An 18,708-nucleotide genomic window follows, 5' to 3' on the forward strand; every position below is an offset into this window, starting at 1 on the left:
AACGGGAGCAAAGAGGCAGGGATTCGAACCACCGACCTTCTGATTGGCAAGCCCTAGGCTCTGTGGTTTAACCCACAGCGTCATGGGACCTGCATGCAAAGCAGATGCTCTGTCACTGAGCTGCAGCCAAATCCCTTAAGAATAAAGCAAGATTCTAGCCCTCATCGTTCAGAATGAAGGGCTGGAATAGAGAAGAACATGGGAAGCTAGGTCTGTCTAGCTCAGTCTTGTCTTCACGGACTGGCAGCAGTGGCTTTCCAGAGATTCAGGCAGAGAGTCTCTCCCAACCCTACCTGGGAGGTGCCACTGGGAACTGAACTTGGGACCTTCTACACACAAGGCAGCTGCTCTGTCACAGATCTTATAGCCCACCCCACACCACCGCAAGGCTACCATGAGGCCTGCTTATTGGGGTGGTGTGTGGCGGGGGCAGGGAGCTCCTTTGCGACAAGATGAAGTGTGGATGAAACCCCCCATCTCTTCTGCCAAGTCATCCATGCTTGGCTCTCACACACACGGCTGTTAGGGGGTGGCTGAGCCCCATGGACTCTGCACCAGACCCAGATCTCCTTCACTTTCTCTCCTTTTAAAGAACCTTTGCTTACAGGGGAGCTGAGCCCCCAACAAAAGGGGAGACTCCAGCCCCTCCCAGCTCCTTAATTTGCAGAGAGGGGGCAATACACAGAGTCCTGGGACCAGAGAATCTTATTTCCTCTCATTTCCTTCAAATGTGTGTGATTGCCTGGCAGAATCCGAGACCAGGGAGAAGAGTCGGTGGAAGAAGATTGGAAAAAATTTAAAGTTTATCTACAGAAACATTGTAAAATTAAGGAATGTTAGAAGGATGTTGGAATGAAGCTATGTGGTTTTAGCAGAATTGTTATAAAGGATTAAGTAAAAATGGATTGGTAATTAGTGAAAGAGGAGAATGTAAAATTATAGTATGTCAAGATAAATTTTTAGGATAAAAACAAAGATGGAAAGGATTTGCTGAAATATCTAATTGAACTAGAATACAAAAAAGGGAGGTGTGAGGAGGTCAAGGAAATAAGCAAAGGAAAGAAAGTTATGTAAAGGTTGGATTTGTGTTTTTTTGTTTTTTCCTTTTTGTTTTTGTGCTTTGTTTGTTTAACTTTTTCTACTTTTCTTTCTGTAACCTTCAAAACTTTAATAAAATCTATTATAAAAAAAACAAAAAAAACCACACAAATGTGTGGGATTGCATACATACAAATGAATTAGCAAATGCAAGTAATTTGTGCCACGGACCTGGGCTTAGAGTCTTTGAAATACATGGCAGCACTTCCTACCCTCATCCCGCCCCCAAACCTCTTGGATTCTGGTATATCCTCTTCCAACCTCCTGCAAGAAATTCTGCCCCACACCGAAGCGCCTCAGCTCCTGTTGGCCTCTGCTAGGAGTCTTCCTCCCCCACTGCCCCCTGCACCCAGAAGAGTTTGACTAACAAAAGGATCTTGAATTCTCCACTGAAGGTTTATTGGTTGCCATTATCATTCCTAGAATTAATTTATTAATTGTCTTCTAACCCACCGTCTCAAAGCGATATACATATAAGATAATTAAAACCGTTCATAGTAAAGATTTATCCAGCTGTGAGAGACCGTTTTAGGGTTTTAAGCCACAACTAAAGGCATTGTCGTGTCTGTAGGAAGCACAAAATTGGTGTATTTTAGAGCAAGGGACAGGTTCCCGAAAAGTTCTACTCTACCCCACTGCTCCCTGGGTCTGCTTGTGACCAGTCACAAAATGGTGGCGCAAGGGGCAGAGTCAACCACAAAATGGCGACATCTGGAGAATAGGTACAATATAGGCTGGTAAACACTGATAGCATTTTCTGCAGCTGTCTAATCCCTCTGCGGAAATGGCTTAACTCTTTGGTGCAGCAGTTTCCTTGTGGCAGGGAGTTCCACAGTCCAGCTAAGTAGAGACTTTAGCTCTGGAGGCATCGGGAAACAGCTTCCACATTTTAGGCACAATTTCCTGATCCTGAGTCTTTCAGACTGGGCATGCCCTCCCATTTAATCTGCATCCCATTTGATACCACCAAAGGTTGGGGAAGCTGTGGGCACATTACATTAGACACAATCCATATCTCTCCCATACCTATCCTGTCATTTCTCAGGAAATACTGCATTTTGACACATTCCCCTCCAAACTATTTTCAATCTGAATTGGGAAAAGGACCTAGCTGCATTTTAAGAGAGTAACCCATGCACAGTCATAGACTGGAGGAATGGGACCCTGTGGCCTTCTAGACATTGCTGGTCTCCCAGTAACCCCAGAAGTCAGCATGGTCAATGGCCAGGGATGATGGGGGCTAACAGGCCAACAACAAGTGGGGAATCACAGGTTGGGCTTGAAAGGATCAATATCTATTGGGTCCTATTTGGTTTTACACTTTCCCTCCCTGCCAGCTAAGACCAGTGCTTATCAGCCATCGCTGCAGTTAACTTGCACCTTACTCCCATCCCGGGGAAAAGTGCCTGTTTCTTTCCTGCTCATTTTACTGCCATAAGAACATAACAGCATTACAAGAGTCCTGCTTGATCAGGCCAATGGCCCGCCTAGTCCAGCATCCTTTTCTCACAGTGGCCAGCCTGCAAGAAACTTGCAAGCGGGATCCAAGCACAATAGCCCTCTCCAGCTCCTGCAGTTTCCAGCAACTGGCATTCAGAAGCACTGTTACCTCCAACTGCGGAGGCAAAGGAGAACCGCCATGGCTAGTAGCCATCAACAGCGCTCTCTTCCACGAATTTGGGGATACGGTATAGGGGATTCACTCCATTCCTTTGATCATTGTGATTGCCCTTTTCTGGCCTTTTCTTCCTCTTATAGCAGCTTCCTTTTCTTATACCCTTCTTCTCTATTCCCAGTTTGGTATTACAGTAAGCCCACAACCTATGAGGTTGTTATGTTCCAGGGATCACACCTAAAGCCAAAATTGTGTACATTCAAAACCCATTGAGTTCAATGGAGGGAGGGAGGGAGGGAGGGGGATCACCAAAGTCATTTTTCCCAGAACCTCAACCCCTTTCTGCCTCTTTTTATTTTTAAATTTGCCACATGCATAAAGTCGAAGGTGCACAAGTTAAATGCACGTAAATTGTGGGCTGGCTCACTGTATTACTTAAAAAAAAATAAAAAAATATTTACACTGTTATCTCTCTTCATCGTCCATCTTTGCCTGCTACAGATCGACTCTCACTTCATGCTCTAACTGTCCTCTCCCATGCGCCTATGCGTTGTGCATGTGAGGAGCTGCTGCTTCTGCTAGTGTCCCTCCAGTCAAAAGACTACTGCATGACGATGGGGTCACTCTGCAGTGCAGAGGCTCAATGGTGGTGGCCTTTGACGCACAGTCTGCGAAATGTTGATTTTTGTGGATCTGCAAGGAGCAAGTTCTGCATATATGCTACATCAAGCAAAAATAAATAAATCTGGGTGTTATATAACCGGGGGGGGGGGGCTTTAAAATTTCCATACTTACTCCTACACCAACCTAAATTGGTCACAAGAACATCAGAATATGTATATAACACCTCTCTGTTCAGATATCTGTACTGGTTGCGCCCATTTGCTATGGGACCAAATTCAAGGTGTTACTACTAGTAGTATATAAAGCCTTTAACAGCTTGGGACCAGTATATTTGCGGGATCGCCACATGCCATATATGCTCACTTGACTGATTTGATCAGTGGAACTGGCACTGCTACACATAACACCTGCTAGGCACTTTTAGGAAATCTGTCTTTTAGCGTGGCAGCACCCACATTTTGGAACTAGTACCTGGCTATTGAGATCAGGCAGGTACCTTCGCTGTACTCTCTTCAGCAACCAGCTTAAAACATTTTAGTTTAGGCAAGCCTATCCAGAGCCAGGCACCGAATAGTTACACCTGTTTTATCTCCTGTTGATTTTAACTCATCTTTCCAGTGCTTTGATATGCTTGCTTTTAACTGCTTTTTTGCTGAGATTTTAAATGTTTTATTTCACATTTTTGCAAACTGCTTAGAGGGTTGGTTGTTTTTCCTACAATCAAAAGGTATGTAAATTTGGTTAAGTAAATAAAATAATAATTGAGCCCTGCTGGATCAGATCTACTGAAGTATGAAGGTAACCCGAGAGGTACAATTCTCCTGAACACAGAGGATCCACCTAGCTGCCCTGATTACTGACCTACCCATCCACCATGTCCAAAAGAAGGTAACATTTCCTATGCTATTAAAAAATATATGCACACATACATTTTAGAATAAAAGGAGGGGAATACAAACTGACAAAGACCAGGAATTCATCCCTAGAAAGATGGGGGAGAGGGGATTCTGCAAGGCCTAGAGCAGCCATTTGATTAGATCTGTCAAGCGGTCCTTATTCACCCTTTGTCAAAAATTATTATTCCAATAATTCACAGGAAGGGGCCAGTTGTTAGAAAAATGGCCCTCTCCCAGCCTGTCTTCCCTCATTCCTCGTAAGGAAGGTAATTCATTGAATTGCACGCCAGTCCAGGCCCTAAATCAGCCAATGCACCAAAGCCCATACACAAACACCAGTTAAGAAGGAGGTCTCGATTAACCAGGATGCTCTCCTACACAAGTTTCAATGGATGGAAGATGCACACCAATACACTTCTTCGGGAGTCTAATGCCTCCACCCATCTTTCCCTTAAGCGTAACTTTCCCATAACATTCCCCAGTACCGCGTCTCTCTCCTCAAATGTGTTTCCTGGCCTTGCAGTTATTCCCCCACCTCTCTCCCTCTCTCTCACAGAAATGGTGCTGTACGTAAGCATTCTGTGACCTCCCCTTCCCCCTTGAGAAGTTATGGGAGCATTCTAGGGAGCACAAGACTATGGCGAATGGGGAAGGGGTCAAGTGGCAGGCTGAGTCTTTTATATCCTTACAGCATTTGATGTCGGGGGGGGGAGCATGCTCACTCACAACAGAGACAGGACCGCTTGTAAATTTTTGACAGTGTCAACCACACAGATGACACTATATAAATAATACACAGCAGGAGGGATGACAACGGTTTTTAAAACTGGTTAACTCGCCAGTATTTCAGCAGCAAATTAAATTTAAATATATTTGCATACTGCCCATCCTCAGTGGAAAAATCCTTGCCGAGGTTTTGAAGAGAGATGCCCATTATGTAACTGTAGATGTAACTTACAATTTCTGCCAACTCTGCACAAGCCATCTCAGCATCTTCTAATCCTGACTATGCCAACCTGGCACCTTCCAGATGTTGTTGGGCTACAACTACTATCAGCCCCTGGGGCTGATGGGGAATTTCAGTCCAGAACATGTTGGCGGTGGGCACCAGGCTGGGAATAGCTGTTGTACTGCAACACAGTGAAGACTGAGTGAAACATCAACATGGCCCTGACAGTGACACAACCTTCAACAGCCCAAATCCTGGAGTTTTTGCTCTTTGCTAAACCCATTGCTCTTTGCTAAACTCAAGCTACCAGCATGAGTTTGTCCAAACTGCGGGAGGCAGTGGAAGACAGGAGTGCCTGGCGTGCTCTGGTCCAGGGGGGTCACAAAGAGTTGGACACGACTAAATGGCTCAACAACAACAACAACAAACCCATTGTCTGCAGTCCTCAGAAAGAAGGACAATTTGCTGTATGGTTGCAACTCGCTGGCACATTTCCCGTAACTTAGCCTGCGCTGTTCCACATCAGAAACAGGAGTTTGGGTAGGAGAGGTGAAAATTATCCAATCCCAACATGCTCTCCTTTCAAGCATGGCAACGCTCACCAACCTTCTGCCCCTGTCCCATTCCATCCCTACCCACCCCCTTGGTAAAATGGCACACTGTGCCACACACCTCACACACCCCCACGCTATTTTGAAAAGGTTCCACAGGGGATAGAGGTAATAGATGTCTTCTTTTAGGTTCTTCAATGACATGGGCAATGTGGATGTTTTAATACTGTCCTACCATACAGGGCTGTTGTGAAGAACAACCAGAGACCACTACAAAGAGTAAAAGCAGCAGCAAGTAAGCAACAACCCAAGAAAACCCACACCACCCTTCAGCTGCTTTCTAAAATGTTTCTTAAAAGCTTTGGAGAGAAAAAAATCCTGGTGCCAAAGGATGATAACAAACCGGCAATTTTCCCTGAGGAAAGCATTCTGCAACTAGGGCCCCACCCTCTGCTGAAAATCTTAACAAACAGGGAGGTCCATCTAGAGACCGGCTTCCCTTCAAGTATGCATAATACTCCTATTTATTACAACAATTGATCAAAAACCACCACTTCACTCTGCACAGCGCTGACTAATTAATTTCAGGATAATTGGCCTTTCTGGATTTGAACCCACCAACACTTAAGATGAATCAGGTTCTGCAGGCCACACACCATCAGGCTTTAAAACAGGGCGGATCTGAGGTGTGTGGTGGGGGGTGAGGCCTTCCTCCAATTCTTCATCCCTCTCCTGTTCACCAAAATCACATGTGCTGCTGATGCACGGATTGTTTTGCCGGTCACCCTCCACTGTGAGGGGTTACTCCCTCACAACAATGTCCCACAAAAAAAACTTTTTGTCCAAAAGACAACTCCATATCCGTAACCCACACCCCACCCCGCCACCCATCACAGCCCACAATGATAAATACCTCTCAGTAGGGTAGAGCGGAGGCTACGTGTGATGTGAGGTTCTGATGTCTCTGTGTGAGGGTCAGCATCCAATATGGTGGATACAGAACGGAAGAAGCCATGCACCACAGCAGACAAAGACACAGCAGGCACACAGACTAGTGCTTAGCCTGAGCCCAAATAACATGCCACAAATCACAGAATTTAAATGTTGGTGTTATATCCTGGAGACAGGGTGGTACACATTCAGCAGTGTGAAGCTCACTGGGTGGCACCTCAGGCCAGTCACTTATTTTGCTTACAGGGATCTGAAATTTAGACGGGTTCCAAAATTTGGCTATTGCTGAATTTGAAATAGCAATCTTCTTTTCTGGGAAGGGTTGGTTGGTGCGGGTGTGAGTGTGTTTGTATTCTAGGGAGCAGCTGAGACACTGTCAAATGCCAATGGTGCTGAACGACAGGATCCTCGTGCAAATGCTTCAACACGGTGGAAGGAATGCCCAAGAGCCTGGCTGCTGGATCATGCCAAAGGGGGCCCATCCCGGTCTCACAGTGGCCCACCAGATGCCCATTATGGGAATCCCACAAGCAGCTCCTGAGCACAACAGCAGCGCTCTCCTCACCTGAGATTCCCAGCAAGACCTGCTTAAATGAGTCTCGCACCAGTGCTCGTTTGAAGGAAGCAAAAAATAAAGAAACAAAGGTTTCCATTTCAAGGGAAGGGCTCCAGTCGAGGGAGCATGATCCTTTCAGGTCTAGCAAAGACACAAACCATAAGCTAATACGCCACAAACTCTCACAGTGATAAACAGACACACTAAAAAAAGCACCCTTGAATGTAGCACACATGTGTAACTGTAGTATGCCCAAAAATATACAAAGATCCCAGAGTTACACCTTGTACGCTAAGATGTCACACCCACCAGCGCTTGTGAAAGACCACAAGTGCTTCAATGAACGTAGGCAGATGTCTCCAGTGCCGCTGATGTTATGATAACAATATTCCTCCCTGCCCAGGGAGTGAAGCACACTTTCAAAAGCATTTTATATGCTCAGGCACACTCTGCTGTTCCAGAGATGCTTTATATTGTTAAGGAAGACCCGTAAAAATGTGTCTATGTTTTAAAAAGTGATGTGTGCTGATGCACAGGGAAGGAAGCATTTGTGTCTCTTTCAGTCCTTCCCAACCCAGTGCCCTCCAGATGTTTGGACTACAACTCCCATGTGCTGTCTGGGGCTGATGGGAGTTGTAGTCCAAAACAGCTGAAGGGTGCCAGGTTGGCACAGGTGATTCTATTTGCTAAGGCACTGGCACTCCCCCCTCCAGAAGCATACAATTGGTGGCAAACACTCATTAGCTACCACATACACACACTCCTTCCAAGAGCCCCCTCCATACAGAGCAGCACACAGACACATTCACAGTCATGACAAGCCTGCGCTGAGTCACTGTGCTTTGAAAAAACAAAAGGGTTGTACAGTTGCACTTGCCGTGAAATACACACACACACACACACACACACACACACACACACACACACACATGTGCATGGAAAGCTTTACGTGGACGGATAACAACCCCACACACAGAGAAGCGGAAACAGTGCCACACACTCCCTCACTCGCACACCTATCAAAACGCCAAAGTCTAAACCTTACCACCACCCAAAAAAATCACACATACGGCCTACTACAGAGACAGCAACAGCCAAACGCCGCCTGACACACGAAACACACACATGCTGCCACGTGGACGGTGGTGTCCAGGAGCTCCGGTGCAGGCCACAGGTGGGTGCGGGTGTGGCGGAGTGCGGGTGCGGCAGGGGTGGGCAGGGCCGGGTGTGGCAGGATGGTGTCCCCTCTCCTGGCCGGGGCACCCGCGCCCCCCCTTCCTACCTTCATGGGGGAGATGTGCGAGTGAGACACATAGCCGTGGACGCTCTCGATCTGGGACAGGTTCTTCTCCGCCACGTGGACCAGCTCAGGGGCCTTTACCTGGTTGGGGAGGTGGGCGGGGCTGTGCTCCAGCGGGGGGCTGTCTTCATCTTGGTAACGATATTTCTGAAAGGGAAGAGGCAGAGCGTCAGTGCCACGGCACGCCATGGAAGCAGAACACTGCTGGGTCAGCATAACAGTGCCATGTCAGGATGCGCACCCAAGCCTCGTCACCTGAAACCGGGGCGGGGAGCAGCAGAGACCACTCTGCTTGCTTGGCCCTGCGCCTCCCCTCCCAGAAGCCTTTGCAAAAGGAATCAGCTGCTGGCAGGCTTTCACCCCCTTTCTTTTGTCCTGTATGGCTGGCTGAGATACAACAGGTACTGAACCCCTTGAGATGTGGGGATAGGAAAACTTTTACCTGTGCCCCTAACAGCTTCATGGCAGGGTAAAATCCACGACAGACTACAGCATCCCTTGGGGAGACTTTTACCTGTACCCCTAAAGAGCTGCACACAGGCCTTGAGAATAATAGAATTGTAGGGACCACAAGGGTCATCTAGTTCAGCCCCTGCAATGCAGGACTGTTTTCACCCAATGTGGGGCTTGGACACACAACTCTGAGATTAGGAGTCTCATAATCTACAAAGGAGGGACGTGGGTGGTGCTGTGGGTTAAACCACAGAGCCTAGGGCTTGCTGATCAGAAGGTCGGCGGTTCGAATCCCCGCCACGGGGTGAGCTCCCATTGCTCGGTCCCTGCTCCTGCCAACCTAGCAGTTCGAAAGCACCTCAAAGTGCAAGTAGATAAATAGGGACCACTCCAGCGGGAAGGTAAACGGCGTTTCCGTGCGCTGCTCTGTTTCGCCAGAAGCGGCTTAGTCATGCTGGCCACATGATCCGGAAGCTGTACGCCGGCTCCCTCGGCCAATAAAGCGAGATGAGCGCCACAACCCCAGAGTCGGCCACAACTGGACCTTATGGTCAGGGGTCCCTTTACTTTTACCTTTAATCTAGAAACTGAGCTATGGTAGTGGAGCTTTTACCTGTTGAATCTCCACCTGCCATGCAGTTCAAGGCTTGGCAGAAGAGGCAAAAGACCTGCCCATCTGTTCTCCCTGTATTGTATTCCACCTTTACGGTCACCATTTCCTCTCCTGTACCAGCAGTGAGTGACCAGTGCTTCAAGCAGCAGTATCTCCCAGCTGTATACGGAGATGCCATTGGGCAACTGAGCCTGGAACCTTCTGCATGGCAAACAGATGCTTAGCCACTGAGCGACAGCCCTTCCCCCACGTTCTCATGGGCTGTTTGCCATGCACCCCACCCCCAATAAAAGCTGGCTATGGTGCAATAAATCCAACTGCACAGAGCAAAAACTGTGCAGACCCAGTGAAGTTCATGTTTCATTGATTCATCTATTGAGCAAGGAACTGAAGACTGACCATGGGCCAGTCACTAACTCTCAGCCTAACCCACCTCACAAGGTGGTTGTGCGAATAAGCGGAGGGGGCCGGATGGACCATGTTCACCCCCTTCAGCTCCTTGGAGGAATATTGGGATATGAACAGAATAAATAAGTACCATATAATAAAATGTTTGGGATTCCCAAGTCCCACCTGACCCCTTATTCTCCCCCTCAATCTGAGATCCTGTGAAGGGGCATCTGGTGATTCCCTATACCTCTGAAGTTTAATTGAGCTTTCAGTGTGGCAGACCTTGCTTGCCCTTTCCAACTCCCTGCCTGTAGAGGTTTGGCAGGAACAATACCTGCCTTCTTTCATAAGTCTTCTGAAAACTGTGCTTTTTAAGAAAGGCCTTAACAGTATGGTTTTTTTTCCTTTTTACCAAATGTATCTATTGGTGTTTTATTAGCTGTTTTTTCCAGTTTTTACTGATGTTTTTAGTTCTGTTTTATATGTATACAATGATTTTTTATTGTGCTCCATGTTGTAAGCTGCTTTGATGTATTTTACGAAAGTGCAGATCATAAACATTTAAATAAATAAATCATCCCTGAATATAAGCTAAAGCTGGCTGGGGCTTCTGCGAACTGGGAGTCCACCCACAGGTGGTGGGGGGGGCTCCTATGGTGGCTCCCCACCTCCCCTATTGACTAAGGGTTGCATTTATTATTTTAAAAAACCACTTTCACACACAAAAAGCACCTCAATTTAAAATTCACCTCTCCCACCCCCCATAAGCACCACTTCATACACAAGAGCTCAGCACCTGAAACTGCAGGATCCAAGAGTACCTATGCAAGTGTAAAGTCCCTTCCTCTCACTAGAAAGCAGCCATTCACATCAGGCCTGAGCTTAGTCCATGCCTCAGCAGCCTTGCATGAGAGGTGTTAACCCATGGGCAGAGACACCATCCGGAGCCAAACCACCTGCCTCCTCCTTTCCCTTCCTTTCTGTGCTTTTCTACAGATAAACCACATTCAGGGGAGAGGATGGGGAGGGAGTTCATCCAAATCGCTCCTCTCTCGTGCTCAGCTGATATTTCTCCAGCTCTGGAGTTGCTTTTGTGGTGTTTTGGTTCTACCACTAAGCGCTTTCAACTGCTAAACTGTCATGTTTTAATTTGTCTGGGTACCCGCTCAGGATGTGGCACCTGTGGGATAGATGCTAAAATCAACCAAGAGCAGCACATTATGTGTATATAAACTATGGAACTCCCTCCCTCAGGAGGCAGTGGTGGCCACCAACTCAGATGTCTTTAAAAGAGGACTGGATGGAGTCATGGAGGATATGGCTACAAGTATGCCTCTGAATATCAGTTGCCAGGAATTGCAAGTGGGGAACTTGGGACCTTCTGCATGCAAAGCATCTATCCACTGAGCTATGATCAGTGGGTAGAGCAATGATCTAGGTAATTATCTATCCTTGCCTTCTATCGAGAATGCTTTAACAATCAACGCCTCTTCCCAGGTAACTTCGTGAGGGGAACAGGGATCCCCTAACAACTCTAAACACACTTAACAAACTACAGCTCCCATGATTATTTGGGGCAAAGACGGGGTGAGCTCCCATTACTTGGTCCCTGCTCCTGCCAACCTAGCAGTTCGAAAGCACATTGAAGTGCAAGTAGATAAATAGGTACCGCTCCGGCGGGAAGGTAAACGGCGTTTCCGTGTGCTGCTCTGGTTCTCCAGAAGCGGCTTAGTCCTGCTGGCCGCATGACCCGGAAGCTGTGCGCCGGCTCCCTCGGCCAGTAAAGCGAGATGAGCGCCGCAACCCCAGAGTCGGCCACGACTGGACCTAACGGTCAGGGGTCCCTTTACCCTTTACCTTAGCTTTTAAGTGGTGCATGCTTGTCATCCACCAAAAGTGAATTATGAGTAGCAGACGTATCTTTTCCTCCCACCCACATAAATAATAATAAAATTGGTAAAGGTAAAGGTACCCCTGCCCGTATGGGCCAGTTGTGTCCGACTCTAGGGTTGTGCGCCCATCTCACTTAAGAGGCCGGGGGCCAGCGCTGTCCGAAGACACTTCCGGGTCACGTGGCCAGCGTGACAAGCTGCATCTGGCGAGCCAGCGCAGCACACGGAAACGCCGTTTACCTTCCCGCTAGTAAGCGGTCCCTATTTATCTACTTGCACCCGGGGGTGCTTTCAAACTGCTAGGTTGGCAGGCGCTGGGACCGAACGATGGGAGCGCACCCCGCCGCGGGGATTTGGACCGCCGACCTGACGATCGGCAAGTCCTAGGCACTGAGGTTTTACCCACAGCGCCACCCGCGTCCTAATAAAATTGGTATCTTGCTGTAGTTAAAAAACGAACAATTTTGTTGAGATCAAAAATCTTGGATGGCTTTAAAATAGAAGGAGTTAAATTCTTGTTGGAGAGGGCTATGGATGGTTACTAACAACCATGTCTATCTGCTACCACAGTTGGAGGCAGCAGTGGTTCTGAATATTGGTTGCTGAGAGTCACGGGATGGGAGAGGGCTCTTGTGCTCAAATTCGGCTTGCTGGTTTCCCACAGGCATCTGGTTGGTCACTGCGAGAAGAGTATGCTGGACTAGATGGACCACTGGCCTGATCCAGCAGGCTCTTATATTATTGTGCTGCAGCTGGCAGGCATGAACATTGGAGCCTGGATTGCAGCGCCCAAGAGAGAAGCAACATTGTGCACAAATATAAACAGGCAATCTAAGCTTCAGGTCACCATTCTAGCACACACACACACACACACACCTAGATGCAATGAACATTCATAGCAAGCCTCTCTCGATATGCACATGCACACATTTGCCTCTGCACTGCCTCCGCATCAGGCTTTCAGATTCCTTCAGATCCTAGGCAGTGAAGGAGAAATCAGTGTGGGCTGGGAGTGGGTGTTTAGGAACAGGCCCCCTCCCCTTCTCATCCCAACAAGATGCCCCAAAGCAGAAGAAAATAATTAAGGCGGATGCCTCACCACTGCTCAATCCTCTGGAGCCACCAAAGCCTTTAAGAACACAGGACGGCTGGGAGTTTTAAAAATGCACATTTGCCAGGAATCACGGATGAATGGGGAAGCAGAGAGCTGTGGAGGAAGGATTTAATTGGAGGAGGGCAAGTTCCTGGGCCCTGGGGAGATGAATCTCCAGCAAGAGAGTGAGTGTCACCTACTGGGGATGATTCACACATACATGCAACACCAACGTGACACTGAATTAACTGGGAATTGTCAGCTATCCTTGCAAGAAAAGTACGGTATTTGGATTGGGATAACACAAGAGAATGGAATTGTGGGATCTGACTGGCGATGGCTGCTTCACATGTGCAAAATATCAAGCAATGTATAGGAATGTGGTCAAGCGATAGGAATGTGGTCAAGCCATAGGAATGTGGTCAAGCGATCTTACGACTTTCAGCTAATAATGATGATGATGATGATAATAATTCTTTTTAACAACTTCTATAGGAACATAGAATGCTGCCTCATATCAAATCAGATAATGGGGTTCTTCTTGTTGACACTGACTGGCAGCAATGGCTATCCAAGATTTCAGGATCTCTCCCAGTCCTATCTAGAGAGGCAGTCACAGATCGGATGTGAGACTTTCTGCAACAAAGGCAGGTGCTCTACCACTGAGCTAGCACCCTTCCCCAGCAGAGAAGAAAAGTTATGCTTCTCTTTACCAGTGACATCACGGACACTGGCCAATGCGTGGCTTCACTGATTTGGTGTCCTGTACATACCACACTTCAGTACAAGGTAGTCTGGGAGAAGGAGCAGAATTCTATCCCCCCAACAGCAAGCATTGTAGCTTAGGTTCTTGGGGGACACCATTACTCTGCATCAGAAATTATTCTTGAAAAACCTGTGGTCCTCTAGATATTGCTGGACTCCAGCTCCCATCAGCCCCCAACAGCATGGTCAATACTCAGGAAATGTTGGGAGTTGCAGTCCAGCAACATCTGGAGGGCCACAAGCCCCCTGTCCTTGCTGTAGAGCAGGGGTGGGTAAGGTTTCTCAGCCCATGGGGTGACAGGATTGGTGGAGCCAGGAGCCAAAGTGGGTGAAGCAACTTTTTTTTATTTTTACCTTTGTACAGTAGGTTGGCTTCTACACACACTCACATGTGCATCTCTAGTCCCTATCCAGGCAAGAATGATCAGAGTTCAAGGATTTGTTGTTGTTGTTTAGTCGTTTAGTCGTGTCCGACTCTTTGTGACCCCCTGGACCAGAGCACGCCAGGCACTCCTGTCTTCCACTGCCTCCCGCAGTTTGGTCTAACTCATGCTGGTAGCTTCGAGAACACTGTCCCACCATCTCGTCCTCTGTCAGACGTCCCCTTCTCCTTGTGCCGTCCATCTTTCCCAACATCAGGGTCTTTTCCAGGGAGTCTTCTCTTCTCATGAGGTGGCCAAAGTCTTGGAGCCTCCGCTTCAGGATCTGTCCTTCCAGTGAGCACTCAGGGCTGATTTCCTTCAGAATGGAGAGGTCTGATCTTCTTGCAGTCCATGGGACTCTCAAGAGTCTCCTCCAGCACCAGAATTCAAAAGCATCTATTCTTCGGTGATCATCCTTCTTTATGGTCCAGCTCTCACTTCCATACATCACTACTGGGAGTTCAAGGATATATTCTAGGCAAATACATTCAAGAAGTGTCCCAAGCAATGCTGCTGAAATGTGTAGTCTGCGGAGCATTTGAAGGGCCAGATAGGGGAGCGAGGAGGGCCACATTCACCTCCTGGAACAGAGGTTCTCCCACTCCTGATTTAGAGGAAGCTGCCTTGATTCACTGTGACAACCGACTAAGGACTGAGATTAATTACATAAAAACACCACACAGGAAATGGTGGAAGAGCTGTGTGAAACTCAGCCGCTTGCACCATTCTTCAGCTTCTGGATGAATCTTTCTGTGGACTGGCCAGACAGAATTGGTCCAGGGCTATGTCCTGTATAGTACTTATCATGCACACACCGCTGGCCCCAGATAATTGTCAAACAGTGGCAGTAATGCATTGTATAAATGGAAGGGTTGAAAGAAAAAGAGATTATAGGGTTCTTCCTCCTCAACACTCTTCAAAGCCTCTTTTTTCCTCTTTCAAGTACTAGGAGTTTCACAGGAAGCAAAAATTCTTGCCTGTTAACAGGAATAGAACATCCTCACTGGAGTTGGGTCGTTATCGTGTTGATTAACAAAAAAAAAATCAACTGAGCAGAGGGGACTAATTATCTCTGTTCCTGACATGCGGTGGGCATGTAGAGTACAAGAACAAAGCCTCTGTGAAACGAATCCCAAATGGAAAGGAAGATGAAGATGGAGAGAGAGAGTTGATTTCAGCAACTTTTCAGATTCCAGCAGCATAAACACAAATACGTATATACAGTACCGGATATGTTTTCCAGGATGTCAAAATGGTCTAGAGAAGCAGTGTGTAGAGACTGGACAAGAACTACAGACCTTATTTTTAATGGTTAGTTGGCAAACCAACTCCACCCATTTCCTCTGCCATCTTGCAATTTTCCAGGGCCGGATTGGTTCCCTCCCAGTCTGCTTTGCTAACTGGCTGGGTGCTGTCATAAAAAACCCTACTGGTTTAAGAGGCAACTGTTCACTCTCAACTTGACGCTTAACACTTCACCTGAGTACAGGTGACATGGCTGGGAGGGCTGGGGCTCAAGGGAGTTGTAGTATGAAACACTTGAAGGGTACCAGGTTGGGTGGAGAAAGGTGTGATTTACTTTTGCCGTAACTCTAAACCAGGCTTCCTCAACCTCGGCGGCTCTCCAGATGTTTTTTGGCCTACAACTCACATGATCCCTAGCTAGCAGGACCAGTGGTCAGGGATGATGGGAACTGTAGTCTCCAAACATCTGGAGGGCTGAGGTTGAGGAAGCCTGCCCTAGGACCACGGCTGAATGGCAGCCAGAAATTCAACAGGTGTAGAAGCAAGCGCTAAGCCAGGCATAGGCAGACTCAGCCCTCCAGATGTTTTGGGACTACAACTCCCATGATCCCTAGCTAGCAGGACCAGTTGTCAGGGATGATGGGAACAGTAGTCTCAAAACACCTGGAGGGCCGAGTTTGAGGAAGCCTGCCCTATGACCACGGGGTGAATGGCAGCCAGAAATTCAACAGGTGTAGAAGCGAGCGCTAAGCCAGGCATAGGCAGACTCGGCCCTCCAAATGTTTTGGGACTACAACTCGCATGATCCCTAGCTAGCAGGACCAGTGGTCAGGGATGATGGGAACTGTAGTCTCCAAACATCTGGAGGGTCGAGGCTGAGGAAGCCTGTTCTAAACAGAACTCTGCTGTTCTGTTGGGTGGGTCCAGCCGGTCCAGTCAGATGCCTCCAGGAAGCAGGTGTCTGAAGGCAACATTCCTCCCCAGGTTTGGAGCCACTGCAAATGGTACTCATGGGTAGAATGCCATGGATATTCCATTTAGTCATATCACAGCTATAAGGATGAATATAGACTTCTCCTCCTCCTCAAATTTTGTCTAATCCCCCTTTGAAGCCATCTAAGCCAGCGGCTGCCTCCACACTGGAGGAAGCAAATTCCTTAAACAAATTATGCATCATGCAAAAAACACTTTCCTGTTGTCGGTCTTGAATCGTCTCCTATTCGATTTCACTGGACGGTGTCAGTGTTCTATTCTTGTAGGAGAGAAACAGGAAAAAAGCTTTTTCTGTTTTTCTTTACCCAACACCTAAGTTTTACAGACCTATGGGAGGGAGGGATTGAATACTAGCTCAGTGGTGGAGCATCTTCTTGGCACGCAAAACCCCAAGGTCCGATCCTTGGCATTTAAGGTAGCAGGCACTAGGAAAGGCGTCTGCCTGGGTGAGACAATATAAGCTAGGTCAGATTTTGATGGTGCCCAACCCTGGGCTCCTTGGGAGGAAGGGCAGAGTTTAAATTCAATAAATAAAATGAGTGATAAATAAATGTCAGGAATTCCACATTTCTCTTTCTTTCTTTTAAAACTGTCTCCCCATAGGTGGGTCAGATATGTTGGATGGTCAAAGAGCTGGCATCCAGCACCAGGTGGTTAGTTTCTTGACGAACAGAGTAGACGGTCCACTCCCCGCTCCTGCCCTCCCATCACAAAAAAAACCTCTCATCATTTTGCTTGGAAACTGGTCAAAACCAACATACTCCTTGCAGGGGTTGGTGATGAGTTAAATTCAGTTAGGATTTTTCAACAAGACACTCCTGTTATACACACACAACTTGACAGGCTGCTTGTGTGTTGATTTTGCATTAACAGAGCAACTTTGGAAAGGAACAGCTAACTTTTCCAGGTATTTGGGGTTGGTATCTCCACGAATTTTACAGGCTAATTTGAAACGGATATATTAGAAGGACAGCATATTTATTTGTTTATTTGTCTGTTTGTTTTAAAGGGAGGGATGAATTGCAAGATACACACACTTCTCCAACATGGCTATTTTTCTCCCACAATGAACATGAACACAAGTAGTCCACTCTCACTCCACCATCTCTGAAAAAGAACTTGGGGGAGCATCACAAAGTTTAACATGTATCAGAAAAAACTTCTCGCAGGTCATAGGAAGCTGATTTGTGCTGAGTCAGACAAGCCTCACAGAGCTCACATTTCCCAGCACCCTATTATTATTATTATTATTGCTATTATTATTATTATTATTATTATTATTATTATTATTATTTAGTTCTTAACAATACTACAATGATGTGTTCAAAAATAAACCGTCCTTTAGCAATTTAACATTACATTCAACATACATATATCCAAATATTATTATTTATTTTCACCCTCTTTTTCCCCTGCAGCTTCCCTCCACCCATGCTTGGCATTATTAGCTCTATTACGGTATCTTTTAGGTTGTGTTAAGCAGTATATTATTGCTATTGACTATGAAACCATGTACCTTTTACCTCTTAACTTTGTGGGTTTCAGTCTAAACATATCAATAGATCACTTTGGGAACATCGTTTTACCCTACTTTCATCTACACTTACCCATTCTTTCTTTAAATTTTGATTAGATTGTAATCTGATTGCCGCCGTCATTTTAGCCAATTCAATAAATTCGCAAAATTTAATTTGCCATTATGATACTGTTTTCCCCAGCACCCTTAACTAACAGCAGCTTCCAGGATTCTTTGGAGCCCCGTGCTTTAAATGTGTGTTAAATGTCCTTTAAATGTAGGGTGTTACTGTTCCCACTGACTGAAGTGCTCTAGGGTTTCAGACAGATCATCCCCAGTCCTACCCTGAGATGCTAGGCGCAGGGGTAGGCAACCTCAGGGGCTGGATCCGGCCTAATCGCCTTCTCAATCCGGCCCGCGGACGGTTTGGGATTCAGCATGTTTTTACATGAGTAGAATGTGTCCTTTTATTTAAAATGCATCTCTGGGTTATTTGTGGGGCATAGGAATTTGTTCATTTTTTTCTCTCCAAAATATAGTCCGGCCCCCCACAAGGTCTGAGGGACGGTGGACCGGCCCACGGCTGAAAAAGTTTGCTGATCCCTGTGCTAGGGATTCGAACCTGGGACCTTCTGCCTACCCCCTGAGCTACAGCACCACTTCGATTCAGCTCTCGAAACCTGAAGTCCATCTATTCAGAATCATTTCTATGGCAATTTACCACAGTCTGCATCTAACAGAGCCCTGAACCTACTAGATGAACTTATGTGACGTCATCAGAACTTC

The 18,708-nt window shown here is 46.9% G+C and overlaps 1 protein-coding gene across 14 annotated transcripts in view; it reads right to left on the bottom strand.

The window, feature by feature from the left end:
* Positions 1-18,708, bottom strand: part of DLG4 (discs large MAGUK scaffold protein 4) — a gene marked incomplete at its 5' end in the record, with an annotated part of 134,652 nt that overhangs the window by 43,692 nt on the left and 72,252 nt on the right. For 6 of the 14 annotated variants that reach the window (XM_081835645.1, XM_081835633.1, XM_081835635.1 and 3 more), the window contains one exon: positions 8,622-8,687. The exons of 1 other annotated variant lie outside the window; for it this stretch is intronic. In XM_081835645.1, coding sequence (XP_081691771.1) covers positions 8,622-8,687 — 66 coding nt within the window. Of the gene's footprint in view, positions 1-8,522; positions 8,688-10,817; positions 10,836-18,708 lie in introns of those variants that run through there. 7 more of the 14 variants (XM_081835643.1, XM_081835646.1, XM_081835632.1 and 4 more) reach the window with 2 other exon arrangements.

Source organism: Podarcis erhardii (genome assembly GCF_964252035.2).
Source record: "Podarcis erhardii genome assembly, chromosome: 13".
NCBI lineage: Eukaryota > Metazoa > Chordata > Lepidosauria > Squamata > Lacertidae > Podarcis > Podarcis erhardii.